This window comes from Trematomus bernacchii, unplaced genomic scaffold (assembly GCF_902827165.1).
Source record: "Trematomus bernacchii unplaced genomic scaffold, fTreBer1.1, whole genome shotgun sequence".
In the NCBI taxonomy this organism is placed as follows: domain Eukaryota; kingdom Metazoa; phylum Chordata; class Actinopteri; order Perciformes; family Nototheniidae; genus Trematomus; species Trematomus bernacchii.
This window is the reverse complement of record NW_022987689.1, coordinates 14,831,211-14,850,475: the sequence shown is the minus strand read 5'-3', so window position 1 is coordinate 14,850,475 and position 19,265 is coordinate 14,831,211. Positions and strand designations below refer to the sequence as shown.

The window sequence follows — 19,265 nt, the reverse complement described above, 5'->3', positions numbered from 1 at the left end:
ACAAATCGGATTTTGGGTATTTTATTTTTAAAAGGCAGTTTATACATCAGTATAGCAAATACTAGCAAGATGGTTTATTGGCACCAAAATGTATTGTCTTACAAGTGTTTGCCATGCAACATTTTGCTTTTCATGTATATTTTACACACATTTCCTTTAAAATTGCTAAGAGAATGTATATACTGTAATGATCGGTACGATTCTGAAAACAAAAGAAAACATAGAATTTGTAATAGTTTTCAACATATACTTATGGCCCATACAATTGATCTAATAAATATATTTTTGTATAGCTTTGTTTGCAAAGATAAGCTTGTATTTGGATCTGCAAAGATCAGAAATGTCTTTATATTAAAGGTCCCATGTCATGGCCATTTATACTGATCATAATTCCATTGTTGAGGTATACTAAAATAGATTTATATTGTGCAATTTTCCAAACTCACATTGGTTTCTCATACAGCATCTCTGTATAGTATGTGTATTCACTCTCTGTCCTAAACGGCTTGTTGGAGCTCCTGCCCCCCCCCCTCCCTGTGAGCCCAGTGGCCGTCTCCAAGACAGCGAGACACAGCGAAAACCCAGCCCGAACACACACACACACCCGCAGCCTGGCTGGGAGTTTGTGTGTGTGTGCTCACACACCAACTCACAGCCTCGCCGCGTCCCGCCGTCTCAGGGAGGACAAATCGGCACAGCTGCAGCTGAGAAAAAATTGAGTGTGTGTGTTTGAGGAAGTTTTAACGTAACGGCTCCGCGGACGTAACGTAACGGCTCCGCGGATTGGTCCATTTGGACCAATGGGTCCATGGGGTCGTCGTTACGTCACTTGACGTCGCCGTTTACATGCAGAAAAAGCTACATAACACACAAGGGGATGGGTAATAACCAGAAAAGCATGACATGGGACCTTTAACATTAAAGACAAAAGTAAGCAGCATATTTATTGTGTACTGCATCAGGATTGATGACACGGTAAGCTTTATCCCTTATACAAATGAAGTTGCCTTAACTACGTCATCCAATACAAAAACAAGCTAATGCTGGTGTTAATGTCCAGAAATCATAAACAATATGACAGCAGAGGCTCAACCCAAGCAAACAGCGTCAGCATTAAACTGGGGTTCAAAGTGCATCAGACAGAAAAGAGCAAATGTGAGAGCATCAAATATCTTCAGATTCTTTTTTCCAGTAGGCTACAAAGCTCGAGCTTTAGCATGGGCCTGCAGCAGGGTAGCGGTGTCAGTGTGGGAGCCTTGCGTGGCGATGGAGAGAGCAGTTTGACCACGCTGGGGAACGAAAAGAAAGATAAAGATTAATATTTTATCTTAAAATAACAGCTTCAAAAGTCAAACTCATTTTGATGTTTAGCTCAGGTAGTTTCTTGTTTTTACATCACTTCTCAGGCCCAGGGTGGTGGGTGATTGTTAGCAGTGACTGAAACGCGCTAGTTATTTTAGCTAGCTTGCTTGGTCTTGTACTGCTACACTTGCTTAATGTTTGGGTGTATTTGCACACTATTGCATCATGTTGTTTTAAGTTAGATCCAGTGGACACAGGCTTCAACACCCATGTTTAATGTTATCATGCAATTCTTAAAAGGTTTAGGAACCAGCCTTTTAGCCCTGTCGTTGTCATGTTGACGTTAGCATTTAGCGTAAAGCACCACTGCGCTAAAGTACAGCCTAACAGAGTTGTTTGGTGTTAGACTCTAGTTTTAATGGGAATCACTGCATCAAGGTACAGAATTAAGGCTCCCCGCAGACAATTAAATAACAAAACTATTTGCAAGGCTACATTTATGTCCTGAGGAGAAACGTGGTAAGACTTAATTTCATCAGACTTAATTTAGTCTAATTAGTCTGGGTTTGTGTCAAGGTGAAACGTGGTTTAGAATTGAGATGCCTGTGGTTGATGGTGCTTAATTTAGTCTTGAAAAATAACTACTTTAAATGCAGACTGTGAAAAATAGATCAAACATTTGCATCCTCTCCTCCGCCCTCTTGCCTGCCTCCACTCGCTCCAGACTGGTAGATAAGGTACTGTTAGCGGATTAGCTCATCTCAGCACAGGGAGATTTGTTTTACTGTAGCCCCGATTAATCCTGGGAAAGCTTTATTCTGCTGCATGCAGATTGACAGTCCACCCACGTCCATACAGTGTGAGTCAAAACATTGAAGCTTTCATACATCTAAGCTCCTTTTTGTGTTCGGTTGTGTGAGTAGAAAAGTAGATACACTGTGTTCTTTTTGTTAACAAATATAACAGGATTTCACAGGAGAAATGGAGTTGGCGTCATCATATGAACACTATATTTCTGTAATTTATTGTAGTGGGGGTGCTGCCTCCTGCCTGTAGTATTTTTGGGAGAATTTCTTATCCAATTAACTGAGATTAATCCGGTCAATGGTTAAAGGATTTTATTGGAAGGAAGTGTGTTTTCTGCAGTGTCACCTTGTCGGTCAGAGTGAGGTCACACTGGCTCCTCTCCAGCAGCAGCCTTGCGATGTGTGTGTGGCCCCTCTCAGATGCAAACATCAGGGCCGTTGCTCCCTCTCTGTCCTGCAGGTTAGTGTCTGCTCCACAGCTCAGCAGCAGGCGAACCATCACAACCCGCCCGTGTCTCACAGCCAAGTGCAGAGCTGTTTGGCCCGTCTGTGGAGCGGGACCGAAAATGACTACTTAGCGATTTGTTTAAAAGTTCGTATATATTTATCTCTACATGTTTTGCCTCTTAATTGTATACTGTTCATCTTTAGATTCAGGTCATGCTATACAATTATTGTATTTTCATGTGTCAAATCAGTGACCCAGGATGACCCTTTAATGTTGTGTCAAAGTATATGATTTAACAATAAAAGTCCTCTCTTTACCTACAAATAACAACCCCCACACCAAAAATGTGTCCTATGTAAGCCTTATTGGGTGTGTTACCTGGCTGGAGCGTATATTAATGTTGCTCAGCTCCATTAGCTTGCGGACCACCTCCATGCCGCCGGGTCCATCAGGGGCGGTCAGCGAGGCGAGCATCACTGCGGTGTAGCCGGCGTTGTTCTGAATGCTCAAATCACCCACACCTGTATGGCAAAGGAAAACGTTTTTCAGTGTTTAAAAGCCAAATACTTCTCTGTCCACTAGCTCTGCAACACACTGCTGTTACCTGTGTCCAGGATCAGGCTGACGATGCTGTAGTTGCAGTGGGACACGCTGTAATGCAGCGCAGTGTTGCCGTTGTCGTCGGCCATGTTGATCAAGAAGGGCAGCAGTGAAGGAGTGACTCTCTTCACTTCTCTCAGGTATTCAGCCACCATGCTGCACACTGAGGCCTCCTCTGCTGCCGCACTGAACCAGTGCTGGAACAACATGACCAGGGCCTTCCTCTGGGGAAACAAAGAGGGAAACATAAGGAGAACTTTAGATCAAATTTGGCCTACACTATTCTATGCTATGACAAAAGACGGAGTTTGGTAGCGTTGTGAAGTAGCGTGGGATCTTGGTAGTTTGTCATGGCAGTCAAGCTTTTTCAGTCTTTACTGCACTGTTCATCGTTTAGTAGGTTTTTTACTTTAAAGCTGTTCCACGGAAAAAAGTGGACAAGGGATGCAGGGGCTTGGATCTAACTGCTAACTTTGCTCAGCTTTTTTCTCTGATAATTTAAAGTGGACCTATTATGCTATATTGGAAAAATATATTGTAGGGCCATACCTATACAAAACATGTCTGTGAAGTTTTTTGCTTAAAATACCAAACAGATCACCCATTGTAGCCATGCCTCATACTGCTCAAACCCCTCTTTTGCAGCCCTGTTAGAGAAACGCGGATTTTGGGTCCTTAGCTTAAAAAAAAAAAAAAGAGGAGGCGGAGCTAATGGCTGATCAGAATTCTACCGGAGATGAAGTTAAATTCTGCTGTGATAAAACGCCATCCTGTTCTAAATCACATCAAGGATTATTTCTGAAACAGTATGGAGCTCAAATGCTTTTATCACAAGGTGAGTTCCTTTTTTTTATTTCCTGCTTTTTAAACACATGTGCTCTCCAGTACAGGTTAGCTCTGAGTGTTAGCGAGGCTTGCTAATACCATATTACGTCCAAAACACGTCAGGCATTGTCTCTGATAGCAACTTTCTGTGGGTCCACCGCCGATTTGACGTCATATCGGCAGCAAATCTGTATCCGCTCGTTGTACCCCCGTTTTTAAAAGATTTGGGTACGAAGGAAAAGAGAAAGTGTTTTATTTTCTGACGCTGCGTGAGTTCCCCGACACATCGGGGACACATATTTATGTATAAAAGACATAAAAAAGTGCATTTTGCATGATAGGTCCCCTTTAAGATCTAAATGTTGAGAGGGTTGTTATCAGGAGTCAACATATCTTCAAAGGGCTACTACGAACATTGATTCACGAGTTTCTTAGATGCTGTTCAGTTGAGGCGGACATTTGCTCTACTGGTTTTTCTGATCACTTTTGACCCAAATGCCCAATGACAAAAATCAAAGAAATTGTATCGTAAAAATTTGGCTTAAAAACTGACCAAGTCAGTCTACTTGGATTAATCGTTTGGATGAGTAGCATGCCTGCCTGTTTTAGCAAAAATTAAATAGTTTCAGAAGCAGTCAGCATAGAACTGGATAAATAAGATTACTTTAATACTATACGGATACCATAACTGTAATAAGCTGAAAGTTTCTTTGGAAGAATCCAGACTGCTCACCATGTCTTCATTGGGGTTGTCCATGTTTTCCATGTGATCTTTGAGGAACTGACAGGCAGCCAGAAAATCTGCATTCACCGTCTCCCTAGAGGAAGGAGTATGCGTGCATAAGGAAAGAGAGAAAAAAACCCAAGCAAAAGAAACATAGCCCCATGGGATGAAATAAAAACACAGGAGCTATTCTCTGAAGAGTAAACATCACAATCATAAAAAGTGATAAGGCGTTTGTTCCGGTTGCCTCACCTGCCCCCGGTGCTGGTTTGTGAGCCAGACTTCCCCTCCATCTGTTCTCCTGGGGGTTTCGTTTTGGCTATTTTCTCAGCTTCCACAGACGCTACGCCTCCATCTGTCCGCTCTGATCCTGCTCCTCCCGGTATCATCTGTCCGTCTGGGCTTGTGTGCCTCAGTCCCTCAGACAGTCTCAACTCTGGGTCTGCTTCTTCCTGCGGAACAGCCATCTCCGTAGGGCGGATGCTACTTTGATTTTGCGTGCTTTGGTTCACACAGTCTTGCCCAACCAGATTTCCATTTTGGGGACTTTAAAGAAAATAATGTAAGAAGAGGACAGCAAAACAATTAACCACCACTCAAAACGCTGGTACATTTCGGCAGATGAAAATACACCCATCAGATCTGTTAAAAGGACAAAGTTCACCTTTTTTTTCTCATCGCAGTGTCTGAGTTGGCTCATTTTGGAAAAAGACAAAGATTTTTCAATGATAGCCATATGGCATTGGCAGGTTGACGTCAATAAGAAAAGTAAGGTAATGTAAAAATCTAGAATCACATGTTTTTTTTAAATCTGCGTTTTTTTGTCCACATTCTTCGAAGACATTCCTTGCAATATTCATATTTATACATATAAATTAAGAATATCATCCTTTTAAGAATGCCTTTTATGTTAAGACACACTTCTTCTCCCTGGCCTTTTAGTCAGAGCGGAGCACGACTCCTGACTTTTCCCTGTGTTTTATTTATTGTCTTTTATTGTGATTATAGAAATGTGTTTTTATGTGATTGTAGTTATTACATGTACAGCACTTTGGCCCCACCAAAAATCGCTTTTAAATGTGCTTTATAAATAAACCTTGATTTGATTTGATGTGTTGACTCATAGAACTACAACTCAAGAGACTCGATATATTTATAAAGTTGTAATCCTTTAGCTAAACTGGAAACTTCCACAGTCACTTTTTCCACTTTTTTTGCCAGTATTTTTTAAGTAATAAATAAACTCTCTTTGGAGGCTTTGGTAAATGGCAAATGTTTTTCTTCCTTAACCGACAACTTCAGAGGGATTGGCATTCATCCACAATCTTAAATGATGGTGTTTGTCTCAGGCAAAGTAGCTTAAACAACCTCAAGTTAGTATGTCTGTCAACCAAAACTATGGTTTAAGCAAAAATCATAACTCTAAACGTTGCTTAAGTGGGTGAGTTATTTACTAACCCATCATTAACACCCACAGAATGGAGGCTTTTTGACATCAGGGCGCATCCGTCTGTCCGCATGGGGGATTTAGAGGCTGCGTGGAAGACAAACAGAGGGTATGATGAAATATTACAACACGGCTGAACAACAACATTACATGCCCGTTAGGAACACATCAGCATGCTTTATGGCTTATTGTCATACTTTAAGAGACAAGTATTTCTTCACAAAAGCTATTTAGTCAGAATTGTTTATACTGAAAAAGAAGAGAGTAAATTAGTCAGTGAATTGTGGGCCTAGATGTGACAGTGGAACATCATGATGTAGCCTTGATGGTAATAGACATAAATGTTCAGTACATTGAGTAAAATAAAAGGATTATTTTGTCAAATTGTATGTGCTGTTAGACAGACTAGCGTCTTCATGAAAGGGAAATGAGCTTGTGGTTTCTCACAAAAATGTGATATGTTTCCATTGCTGTGGTTCTTAGCATAAACAAGTTAACTCCAACTCTGTTTTACACAGATTTGTCCACTACACAGAGCTCCTATGCCTAATCTAACAAAATAACAAAAACTAAAATATTTAACCCTAAAGGCTTCAATTTAAAGCATTTCAAAGTTTAAAAAATATATTTTTGAATATTTCATATTCATTTTGCGATTAAAGTTCAGATTCTACTGATACCAAAGAGTATAATATACACATTATTCTGCCAAGTTTTAACTGCTTTGACCAGCCATAGTTATAAATAACTAGACATGTTCTCCAAAGATAAACTACGAGTAAACTATCAGATTCCAAACTAAAACTAAAGTGGTTGTTTTGCCTTGTAGTGTACCAATGTACTTCTTCTTTCAAATATATAAGATCAAATCACAAAATTAGTGTTCAATCTTAGAGTCACGAAAAAAGTGGATATTGTCACTGTGACGTCGCCCATTGGTTTGCGGAATATGGTTTGAAGCCCAGACTTTAGTCTTGACATTTTCAATCGACCATAATGTTCCAATTAACATCCATGAACTGATAACACACTGTGAAAAAGTAAAAGTTCTAAGACAAAAACCATGACAACACCCCAAGCGGACAACACCGTGGTAGGTACCAACCTGTCAACAAGAAGTTAGCAACGCCCTTATATTAGCATACCTTGCTTTATCATCTAATTCAGTCCCAATGGGATCATGATTGACTAAATGGACATCATGTTATATTGAAGGTATATAGAGAAAATACAATTTTTAGCTAAATATTTATGTTACTAATAAATTAGGTGACAAGTAGGATGGTTTTCGTGTAGACTTCTATACAATTACACTTGTGAAGCAGTAATGCATTGGCTTCATTTTTCAGACTTTTCAGACTTTAGTAGATAAGAAGCAGACATGGAGCATCCATTATTTGTATTTTCATTATACAACTATGCTTTAATCATTGCAGTGACATAATGTAACATCTGTGGACTACAGTACCTCCATGTTGGATACTCTCTTCACCACTGCGTCCATGTTGGGTGTAGTAGGATGTAAGGATGTCCACAAGTCCCATCATCTCCTGCTGCAGGGCATTGACTTTGGGGTCAGGGTGCTGTAGAGGTTTACCCTCCCTTCCTGACGCATGTTCTGCACACAAACACTCCCACTGCTTATGCAGCAGCCTCTTGATCTTTTTTATATGATGGGCGACCACTGCTGTTTCTTCTGAAGAGTCTTCAGGTTTAACAGACACTGCCAGGTCTTGTTGTTGACTTTTTTGTCCATTTGCAGAAACAGTTCTTGCATCTGGACTTGACACTTTGATATATGGTTCAAGGGATCTCACAACAGTCTCATCTCCATCCTGTTCTACCAGCACCCTCTCTGCATGAACCCACACTGCAGGGTTCCTGATAAGATTCTCCATCTTCTCATCTTTCCTCTTGCTCTCCTCTTGCTGCTCCTTTAGCAAACCTAAAGCTCTATGTAGCTCTAGGCCAGTCTCATGGAGCTTCTGCTCCAGCATAGCTACCTTAGCCTGCAGGGACGTCACCGTCAGCAGCTCATCCAGATCTGTACTAGTCCTCCACTCGTGCATGGGATTAGAGTCTTCTCGACTGATCTGGTGATTTCTAGGAAACATGACGTGACTTTCATGCCGAGGCCTTTTGATATCCATAATGCCGTAATTGGAGGAGGTGTTACGGTCTGTGGTTCCATTCATTGGTGGGGTTTGAATCTGTGGTTTTAATCCCAGTCGGAGCCTTTCTCTTTCCTCCTGAAGGATGCAGATATGCGCCCTGAGCTCTGGAACCACCCTCACCTCCATCTCCAGCTCCCCCACACGTTCAAGAGCCTCGGTCAGGCGTCTCAACAGCCCTGAGCAGTCCTGGGATCGAGGGCTGGCCGAGGAGTAGAATACGTCTTCACAGGAGGGGTTTCTCTCCCCAAGGTGGTCCCTCGAACTCCGGAGGCTTCCGGGCTCGTCTGTGGACTCTGATCCCTGCCTCAGTAATACTGTAAGTGGCATACTGGAGGCCCGGAGGAGATGAGGTCTGATGTGCTCACCCAAAGGTTGCTCATCAAACTCCTTGATTCTGGCCTCCATCTCTGCCAGAGATCGGAGACCTGTGGGAGAACGTTGGGATCTCTGATCATTTGCCCAGGAATTGTAGCCATAGTGATGGGCGTCTGACAGTCTTGACCTTGGGCCAAGAGCTCCAGTAGATCCCCAGGGGCTTGGGCGGTACCCGCACCCAGAAGGGTTGAGATGCCTGGGAAGAGTGCTGGCTCGGGGGCCTTTGCTTCTACGCTGGATTGGTACTCTTTTGATTGTGTTGCCTTTCTCTATGTCATCCACGTATTTGAGGAAGTCCAGGTCAAGTTGAAAGCCATAAGGGGTTTCCACTGAGTACGGGGGCTTCCCTCTAGTTCCATTTTCAGTGGTTTTACGGTGCAAGATACTTCCTGTAAACATTAAAACAGTAATTTAGTATCCTTAACCAATTAGGAAAAAATGTGTCATGTTTTGGACTTTCTTTTTACCGTTTTGTCCTTCCATCACTTCTTTGTTGTCAGTTGTTCAAACAATTTGCTACCACATTATCTGGTTGGACTTTTGGTACCTGGCAAAACAAACAAAATACATTAAATTGTATGAGGGACACATGGAGAACACATGTTAGGTTTTTTTGTAAGTGGCAGAATTGGTAACTGTGTGGTTATACAAAAAATAATAATTAGATTAATGAATCCTGAGTGTCATTTTGGCAATGACATTCACTCGAGGTTTAGCTGTGGTATCTTTGGTGGGAAACTTCATCATATTTTATTGACCAGACGGAGGAGCACTCTAAACAGCAAAAACCCTTTTTTGTACTCCATTCACAATCGGCCTCTTATTCATTCTCCCACATATAGCAGGAAGCACCACAAACATTCAATTACACTTGAATGATTGTTCTCTTTTGCTCAGTCCCATTCTCTTCCCAAATAATTCTGTTTTTCTCACACTCTCACTGCTTCATTTCTTCCATGCACAGGCTGCTGTTATTCAACAGTGGCAGGCCTGATGTTCACTTGATTACAGCCCTGCCATCCAGGACCAGAGCTGAGAATAGCTGAGGACTCTTCAGCCCAGCAGCTATGGCCAGCGGTGAAAAATATACTCCTACAGACATAAATACAGACAACCATTGTTGTGACTCACTACTTCCCTCCCTTGCTCTCTCCGTGTCTCCTACTAGGTCTACAGTCTCTTTGTCAGATTATTGGTTCACCTTTACCTAACTGTCTTTGAATGTAACTTCCTTCTCCGCTCTATTTCATAAAAGTAAATTTCTCCTCTATTCTGCTGACTTTCCATTTTACTCTTCATATAATAGAGAATGGTCTATACAGTTATGGCTGCCCTTACTTCCTACCTCCCTCCTCCCATGTCCCCCCCGCCCCTCTCCTGACCACCAGCCCCTGTGGCAGCTCAATGTCCTCTTGAGGCACCACAGCCACCGAGCCGCAGCCCCAAACAATGTCAGCTATGCAGTAAACAGACAAACACCGCCAAATGGCTCTGCTGGGAATTTTGACAACCGATATTCACACAATCTCTGATGGCGAGCGAAGCTAAGAAACCTGCAATAAACAGATACTAGTGCGCACATGTACGTGTACATGTTCACGTGAAATGTTGCAAATGTACGTGCAGAGATGCAGGTCCCACATGAACATTATCTATACATGTGGTTCTACACCAGGGCTTATTGAGGTAGTTCCAGGAGGCCCCAAGAAGAATGGGGAATATTTTCATAGCGGGATTGATAAAGGAAATGTCATTACTACAATTCAAAACCAAAATAGGTTTTGACACTAGAAAGAAAAAGGAAAAAGTGAAGAAAATAATGATAATCAAAAATATTTGAGGCCAAATGTTGTTACTCCACAGCTTCAGACACGATGCAAAGTGCACATTTCTGTTGGTATCATAAAAGTAAACAACTCTAAGTAAGTAGGTAAAAAGTCTAAAAACCCTCATCAAATATAAACTTATATAACTAATCATGTAACCACCCATTTTTTATATTTTAAAATAATTATTCTCTTGATAGGATTTACCACAGTATAATTCCTTCTTACTGTATGTTCTCTTCTGTCCCTTACACAGAAACCTATGTGGTATACTGTACATTGAAACTGATACAGTACGTATGTTGTTAATGCCAGTGGGCCTTTATGATGTTGAGTGGAATCTTTCAGCACTCGATCTGACAAGTCTAAATGTAGCCTATACACGTGGGTGTTAAACTAAAGTACATGTCTAGAGATGAGACCCAGACATGTGTCTTCATTTTACAGTCAATTGAATGCCATTAAATGCCCTCACTGTAGAAAAACAACCTGGGAGGACAAGAAGATCAATCATTTTGTCTAGAGCTAGAGAGGCATTAAGAGGTAACAAAAGAGCCTAATTTAGACTACAGGCAGAGGGTGTATTCACCATTGACTGTAAATCTGCACTGTACAGCAGAACACCTGTTACTGCTGACATCTCTATCGGCCTCACTGAGATCTCAGTCATTAGGTTGAGAATGCATGCTGCTGGCAACAGTTCAAGACAAATTATTTTACATTTGGGCCTCGAAGCAAAGTGGTTTCATCCCACGATTTGACATCTACCTTGGAGAAAGTATTTCAAAAAAATGAGTTATTGCAGAGGTTGGAAAATATCCACTTTTATTTGCTTGTTTAGAGTTGAGGAGAAGATGAATATCACTCTCTTTTTCTGTACGTTACATGTTAAGCTACTAGCCGGAGACGTAGCTTAGGTTAGCACAATGACTGGACACGGGGGAAAATAGCTAGCCTGGGTTTGTTAAATCACAACTAAAGTTTTTATTTATCAAACTAATAAGATTAGACAAAGCAGCATGCAAATTAGTGAGGCATAGATGTGCTTGTAGGTTTTTCTACCTTTAGAAAGATACAGGCTAACCTTTTCCTTCCCGTCTTTATGCTAGGCTAAGCTAGCTGTATCATGGTTGTAGCTTCGCATTTTTAGCACAGCTAAGAGAGTTGTATGGATACTGGTATTGAATCTGTATAATAACATTCAGAATCAGAAATGCATATTTTAAGACCATTCATCGTCCTGCATTCAGACAATAATGCAAACTCCTGCAGCCCACATGTTTCTTACATAAGATAGACTTTCTGACCGGTTAACCACAGAGGAAACAATATAGTAGAGTTAGAGATAGGGAATTCCCAAGAGTCATTGCCTAACTGTCTCCACAATTCTGTGGCACAGGTTTTAATTGTGTATGCTAGGATAAGTAGGCCCACCTCACAGGAAACCCAAGAAATTAAACATAAAAAATGTGCCTTACCCCAAAATGGCCCCAGCCAATGCTGCCTCTGCAGTCTGCACATATTGAGCTCAATCCAAAGTCAAGCATCAGACCGAGTTACATTTTTTCTTGACTTTCAAAATCAATGTTTCCTTTGTATCCAGCTAAAGCTCTGGCTGTTTTTTAGGAAATGTAGGAAATGGCAAAGCTTTTTTTAGGGTCCCTTTTACTTTCTTTGGGTTGTTTTCATCTTTCTGTTCCCACAACAGCTGCTCTCCCCCTCTCTGTAAATGTGTCCCTCCTCACACAGACCCTTAGACGTTCTGCATCAGCAAAAACCTCATAATCACAACATCTCAATCCACAGCATTCTTTACTAAAGCCACAAATTAAATTTGAACTCATGATACAGTAAGACTGGCGACCTAACTCTGAAGCAATGCTAAATGCTTCAACCTCAGATAAGGACTATGGGTTCATTCTAAATTCAAAATGTAGGTCAATAGCAGCTAACCTATGGGTTAGTAACTGGTGGTAGTAGCAAAGATATGTATCATTGCTCAGTTTTAGCCGTGCTAGCGGCATGGCTCTGATGACAATGTTAGTTGGTTGTTCTGCCACTTTGGATACAGATTTTGACCTTATAGTCTTGGTCGCCAGATGACCAATTCTTAAGACTTTGGTGATCCAAGGACTTTTTGTTTAGTGCCACCAGGAGGTTGAACAAAAATGAAGGAATGATGATATTATATGTATTCCCATGGAATTTCATACACATTCATCTCCCCCTAGGCACTGATCTAATCTATCTTTTCATCTAGTACTCTTAAAAAGTAAATGTCAAACGCTGGTTAATGATACAAAAATTACAAAACTAATGACATTGCCAACAGCCTCAGCTCTAGCCTGTTTTTTTACTTTTTAGCAAACATAGGCATGCTAACAAACTTAAATAAGACGTGAACATAGGCATAGCATTGTCATTGTAAGCCTGTTACCAAAAGGATGTTAGCATCTAGCTCAAAGCACACCTGTGCTCTAAATGCAACCTCACAGTTTTTTATTGTTTACAATTTAAGGCCCCACATACATCAATAACTTTGATATGTTTGTTTCCATGGGTTAACATGTGGTGACCTTGCAGAGCTGTCAGTTTGAATTCCATATCACATTGTCCCAGCCAACATCCCATGTGTTCTGTGTTTGGACAGAGCCTCTTCTTGACACTACTTTAATGTGTGCACTTTGAGACACTAAATATAAGCCTGAACAGTGAGAAACTGTTTCCCCATGGTCTTTGCCAATCTCTGTCAATCCGTCTGTACACTTTGTATATCTGCATGTTTCCTTGTTTTGTTCCCGTAAAAATCATTCCTTTCCTCCACTTTTGGCTGTACAGACTGCGGTTCTCTCCAGTGCATAACTCTAAACCTTGACTTCTGTTCAGAGTTGATTTAGGAACTAAAACCAACTGTTTGGACATTTTCCACTCCAGCTCCCAAATATGTCTGTTCTTTTTCTGCCTCCAAAGATGTCCTAGAAAAAGTTCTATGATGTGTTTTTAAGTTTGTATGTCTAAGTCTTTGGATTTTAGACTGCTTGACTCCTGGTCTTTGTCCAACAGCAGCAGGGTCACAGTTACATTGTGGCATCTAAGCCCGGTTGTGTGGTATGTGGAGCCAAAGCTCATAGGATGAAACAGCTGCCAGGGGCTTCATGCAAGAAAGAAAACTATGGTATGTTAACATGGAAAGGTTAAAATAGAAAGCTGCCGTGTGTGTGTGTGGCTTCACATTGACATCTGTTTCTGTTGGTTCAAGTACATTTCTGTACATGAAGTGTAAATCAAATGTAAATATATTCCAACTTTTAATCTTTAAAAGTCAACTTAGTCTCTTGAAAGCCTTATTAGTATTCAGCACAGGCCGATAGGTCCACTCTATGCAATTTGTTAAATCACTTTATTGTCAAAAGCTACTCGACCCTGAATTTAAATAAGCGTGTCCCAAATTGAAAAACCTTCAAGGTCAACATCTAGCATCTATCCGATCCAACTGTCCTCCGATGAGTAAGATATATGAGATGAATATTAAACCAGACCTTACCTGGTGGCAGCAGTTCTTTCCACTCTGTGTTGATGATGTGCGTCAGACACTACAGGCTGCTCTCAGCTCCGTCTGTCTGTCTGTCTCCTCAGAGGGCAGGGGGGTGCTGTCAGGGAGAGAGGCATGCCGCGGCTGTTTGGTGAATGCCTATGTGCAGCTCCTGCCATAACAGAAGCTGGGTTTGCTCGTGTGTAACAGAGAGCAGGGTGGGGCTTGTGAGCATTAAGCCTTCCTACGATGAGGAGTCATAAGTGGGTGGCTAGGCGTAGACAGCCACACCCATTCCTTCAGACGACAGCAAATAGAAGTTCAGAGGAGTAGCCCGCCGGGAATGACAGCAGTTCTTCTGGGACCATGGTGAAAACATGTCAATATATGGAGCATCTGGCAAAGGCAAGCAAGAGAAAGTACCAGTCACCTTACTGTGTACCATCCATAATCCTCTCAGATAACATCAGTGGCCACGCAGTGCCTCAAAGACCCCCCTCGGTCAGAATGTGTAACCCTACCCAGTGTTATTTGGTGTCTGTCCTCTATAATCAAGTAACCAGGGGGGAGAGCTGAGGGCTTGGTGTCTATGAGGGTTCATTCTCTCAGTGCATACCTCTCATTCTTCATGGATCCACTTTCAACCCACAACACATCTTCCTTTGGGGCAAAGCCATCATGCCAGGAAAGCATTTCTTCTGCTCCTCTTAAAGGCAGTGGACCACCCGGACCATCTACAAACAACCTGTATCAATTACCATGATCTATGGGTGTAACTCTTTTCCATGTGTCATCACCATTCATATTGTCGCTTTATGAACAGTTAAAAGCATTACACTAAATTCTTCAACTCTCAATTTTGATTACAAGGAAACACGATATAGGCATTTAAAGAATAACCAATGAAAAGATTGCTATGTACATCATACAATAGAGCCTACAAAATAACAACATAGGGTACACTGGGCCATCCTTTATTAAAGAAAAGGATATAATGCTGTCCCATAATTCCTTGTGGCAAACGGTTTTGGAATGGAAACCTTAGTTGAATTGTGCAGCATGGTCATGGTACTGAATTTCTAACTTTTAAAAAAGCATCATTAGCCAAGTATAGGTTTTCTCTCGTTACTGTAATTGTCTTTTTTTTAAATCCCTTTGATTCGCCTTCACATCTGTCTTTGACCTCGTGACTTTTCGAACAAGTTCAAGAAAAAGTGGTAAAGAGGTAATGATTCAAATACTGCTAGCTAAGTTATTTGCTAAATTAATAGCTAAATTAATAGCTAAATTATTAGTTAGCTAGCTAACATTGTGAACATGATCATTTTAAAACCAGCTAAGCCTTGATGCATGATAGTATTAACCACTGTTTGCAACAGGCTTGGGCAGTCACAGATTACATTTAACCAGATTGCGTAACCAGAATAAGTGTGAATCAATACGCCGACTGACTGAATTTGCATTATGGTTACTACTTTGGTTCATTTCATTTTTGTTATTCAGTATGTGAACGCATATGTTCATAAAATAGTGTGTGTGAACTTAAAGGTGGGGTAGGTAATTTTGGAGAAACCAGCTCGAGTGCGCTAGAATTTGAAAATACACAGCCGGAAAAAATCTGCCACTTCCTCACAGAGCCCCTCCTCCAACACACACGAACGCGCACATGACCAATGAGGGCACGAGATAAGTTTGTGCACAGATGGAAGGCTGACAGGCAGGTAGGCCATCCAGTTATTTTAGCCGGGCCGGCTAAAATGATTGGTCGTACTTTTTACAGTATTACGGCTTCCACAGATGACATTTTTTAATGGATTTTTTGTCAAAGAACTTAAGATATTCATTGCTATCGGGATGTTAAGAGCATTCCATGGAATATAACAAAAAGTGTATCTCGAGCCGGTTTCTCAAACTTACCTACCCCACCTTTAACTGTATTAAACTAAAACGGACCCTTTTTTGTTAGCTTTTATTTTTATTTTTGTTTTTTTAAACTGTAATATGTGCTCATGTGTTTCATTGTTGGTGTATAAGCTACTGCCTGAATATGCTGAGGACACATTAAATGTTTCTGTTGTTTTATATAATACACTACAAGGGCACCTATTATGCAAAATGCACTTTTTGATGTCTTTTATACATAAATATGTGTCCCCGGTGTGTAATTATTACTGGCCCCGTGCATCTCCTAATCGTTATAACCGGCCTGCTCTCGTCTATCCCACATGCTCCACTGAGATCCAACATCTAGTTACAGGTGGCCTGTGGAACTGCCAGTCAGCTGTTCCTAAGGCTGACTTCATTTATGGCTACGCTTCCCTGCAGTCTCTGGATTTCCTTGCTCTCACTGAGACCTGGATTACTCCATCCAACACAGCCACCCCAGCAGCTCTCTCCACAGCATATTCCTTCACCCATACACCCAGACCCACTGGCAGAGGAGGTGGCACTGGTCTCTTGCTCTCTCCCAAATTGAGCTTTTCCCTCTACCAACTACCTAACTTCACTCCTTCCACCTTTGAATTCCATGCCGTTACTGTAAAGGCCCTGACACACCAAGCAGTCACAAGAGAACTCGCCGTGTTCTCCTGCGTCATGGCCATGTGTCGCACTGGAACACACCGCAAAGACTTCAGCCGAGCACGTACGAACTGCGCATGCGTGAGTGGCAATAACTCTCCTTACCAGCAGGCGGCGGTAGTGTGTATTCGTCATTCAAAAGAGGCAACAACCGGAAGACAGAGAAGAAGAACAGACTGCGTGATCTAAACAAACAACAAATAGCGTGTGCGTTCCATTTTCACTCTCGTCCATCGAAAACATGTTTTGTGCGGTACTGGAGCTATCAGCCATTGGACTCTGAAGGACTCGAAGGACTCGAAGGACTCTGAAGGACTCTGAAGGACTCTGAAGGACTCGAAGGACTAACGGACTCATAAGGACTCTAAAGGACTAACGGACTCACTCCACACAAGGGTGGCCATACTAAAAACACACAAACTAATTTTTCTGTCTGTAAGCTTCGGGAACAAGTTTGTACACTGTGAGGATGGCAGTTTTAACGGAGTCATAATCAAGACTTTCCTCCAACGAAAGAGCAGCTACTGCTTCCTGACTTCCAGCTGGAACTGTGTCTGCCTGCTCTGCTCTCTGTCTGTTGCCTCTAACTGGAGACGTGCGAGACGGACCTTTAGTTTAGCCCCCTCTCGGGAGTCTACGGAGCTACCAGGGAATAGAGGTTCATGGCGAGGCAACGTGAGCGATGGTGTAAACCGCCCGTCGTCCTCACTGTCACCACCCTCTGCCTGAGCAGCTGAAGGCTCCGCCTCAAACTTCTGTGTCTTCCCAGTTTTAGTTAAAGCATCAGACGGTGCAGGCGGCACAAGATTACCCCTTTCCACCAACTCATCCACAATGACAGCCTTTGAATCTACTTTTAATAACTGTCTTGCCCCAGTGAGCCTGAAGTGTTGAGCAATCTCTAACAGGTCTTCCTTACGACACTGATCTAGCTGCTCGATTGAAGGACTGATTAAAAAGGACTCCAAATTAAAAGATGCCATACTCAGGTGAACTGCACTCAAAGTGTTACCTAAATGTTACCACCAAAACCCACTTATAACCCCAGAATTCAAGTGAATTTATCTCGGACGAGCCCCCATTTTCCTTCTGAAACCCAGGTCGTCGCACGCATCTCTGCTTGTCTAGCAGACATCTCTCAGTGGATGTCTGCTCACCACCACAAGCTCAACCTTGACAAGACTGAACTGCTTTTTCTTCCAGGAAAAGAGTGTCCCACCCTTGACCTAACAATCAACATCGGCCCCTCTGTTGTTTCACCGACTCAGACTGCAAGGAATCTGGGTGTGACCCTAGATAACAAACTGTCCTTCACTGCAAACATCGCTGCTACAACCCGCTGCTGCAGATACACTCTTTACAACATCAGGAGGATACGTCCCCTCCTGACCCAGAAAGCGACGCAACTTCTGGTCCAGGCTCTCGTCATCTCACGCCTTGACTACTGCAACTCCCTCCTGGCTGGTCTACCTGCATGTGCCATCCGACCTCTGCAGCTCATCCAGAATGCAGCGGCTCGTCTGGTCTTCAACCTTCCTACATGTTCCCACACCACACCGCTCCTCTGCTCCCTTCACTGGCTTCCAGTAACTGCTAGAATCCACTTCAAGACACTGGTACTTGCGTACCATGCTGTGAATGGATCTGGCCCTTCCTACATCCAGGACATGGTTAAACCATACACCCCAGCAGGTGCACTACGCTCGGCGTCAGCCAAACAGCTCGCTGCACCCGCACTGCGAGGGGGACCCAAGTTCCCATCAGCAAAAACACGTCGGTTTGCTATCCTGGCTCCAAAATGGTGGAATAAGCTCCCCATTGGCATCAGGACAGCAGAAAGCTTACACATCTTCCGGCGCAGACTAAAAACTCATCTCTTTCAACTCCACTTCGAGCAATACAATTACTAACAAAGCACTTGTATACTAAAAAAGGACTGGCTTATCTAAAGCCAGTTGAGTAGCACTTGAAATGTTTTGGCTCTATGAAACCTAATGTACTTATATGATTCTGTTTTCTTCTAGTTTGTATCTTCTTGGTCGAATGCACTTATTGTAAGTCGCTTTGGATAAAGGCGTCAGCTAAATGCAATGTAATATAATGTCATGGAATGTAAGGAGACTGTGACGAAGGTAACTTTGTCACTGTGGACTGACGGCTTCGGGGCCTTGTAACTCAGCACTTTAGTGAACAGTTTGCACTTTATTAGCGTGATTGCACAGTACCGTTTGGCATGGCATATTTGCACATTTTATATAATTTATACTAATTATTGAGATAGTATTTATTAAAGGATTAAACCGTATTAATTGAAATGTCGTCTGGCAGGTGCTGGTCAGGTCCTCGGCTCCCCGGACAAGATAGGGGAGTTAGCGAGAGCGCCGAAAGTGCTTATGCTGGTGTAGAATGACAGCGGTTAAGAATAATCCGGGTGCAAATAATATGTGAGGGTGTAGAAATCATAGCGTTAAGTGGCATTAATTGTACAAGTGCTGACTGTGTTTAGTTGGGTTTGTATGTGTGTAATTCTGTTCAGTTATATGTTTGTGTTTGAAAAGTGTTCCCCCTCCCGTTTTGTCTGTTGCTCCTGATTATGTTCACCTGGTGCCCTGTGTTGTCTCCTCCC

At 42.2% G+C, this 19,265-nt stretch overlaps 1 protein-coding gene across 1 annotated transcript; it reads right to left on the bottom strand.

Moving 5' to 3' along the window:
* Positions 1-852: 852 nt before the first annotated feature.
* On the bottom strand, positions 853-14,126 carry LOC117488869 (KN motif and ankyrin repeat domain-containing protein 4-like). The gene is made up of 10 exons (XM_034138020.1): positions 14,072-14,126; positions 9,169-9,248; positions 7,621-9,090; positions 6,164-6,239; positions 4,958-5,251; positions 4,715-4,799; positions 3,161-3,380; positions 2,935-3,077; positions 2,455-2,655; positions 853-1,289 (listed from the first exon to the last, which is right to left on the bottom strand). Exons 2-10 carry the CDS (start codon positions 9,182-9,184, stop codon positions 1,197-1,199), a joined length of 2,598 nt encoding a protein of 865 aa, XP_033993911.1. The 5' UTR covers positions 9,185-9,248; positions 14,072-14,126; the 3' UTR covers positions 853-1,196.
* Positions 14,127-19,265: the final 5,139 nt, after the last annotated feature.

Coding starts and splice junctions, on each gene's coding strand:
- LOC117488869 (XM_034138020.1), bottom strand. Junction 3,381..4,714: donor ACAACCCCAATGAAGACATG/GTGAGCAGTCTG, acceptor TTGTTTCCCCAG/AGGAAGGCCCTGGTCATGTT. Junction 1,290..2,454: donor ACCTCACTCTGACCGACAAG/GTGACACTGCAG, acceptor TTCGTTCCCCAG/CGTGGTCAAACTGCTCTCTC.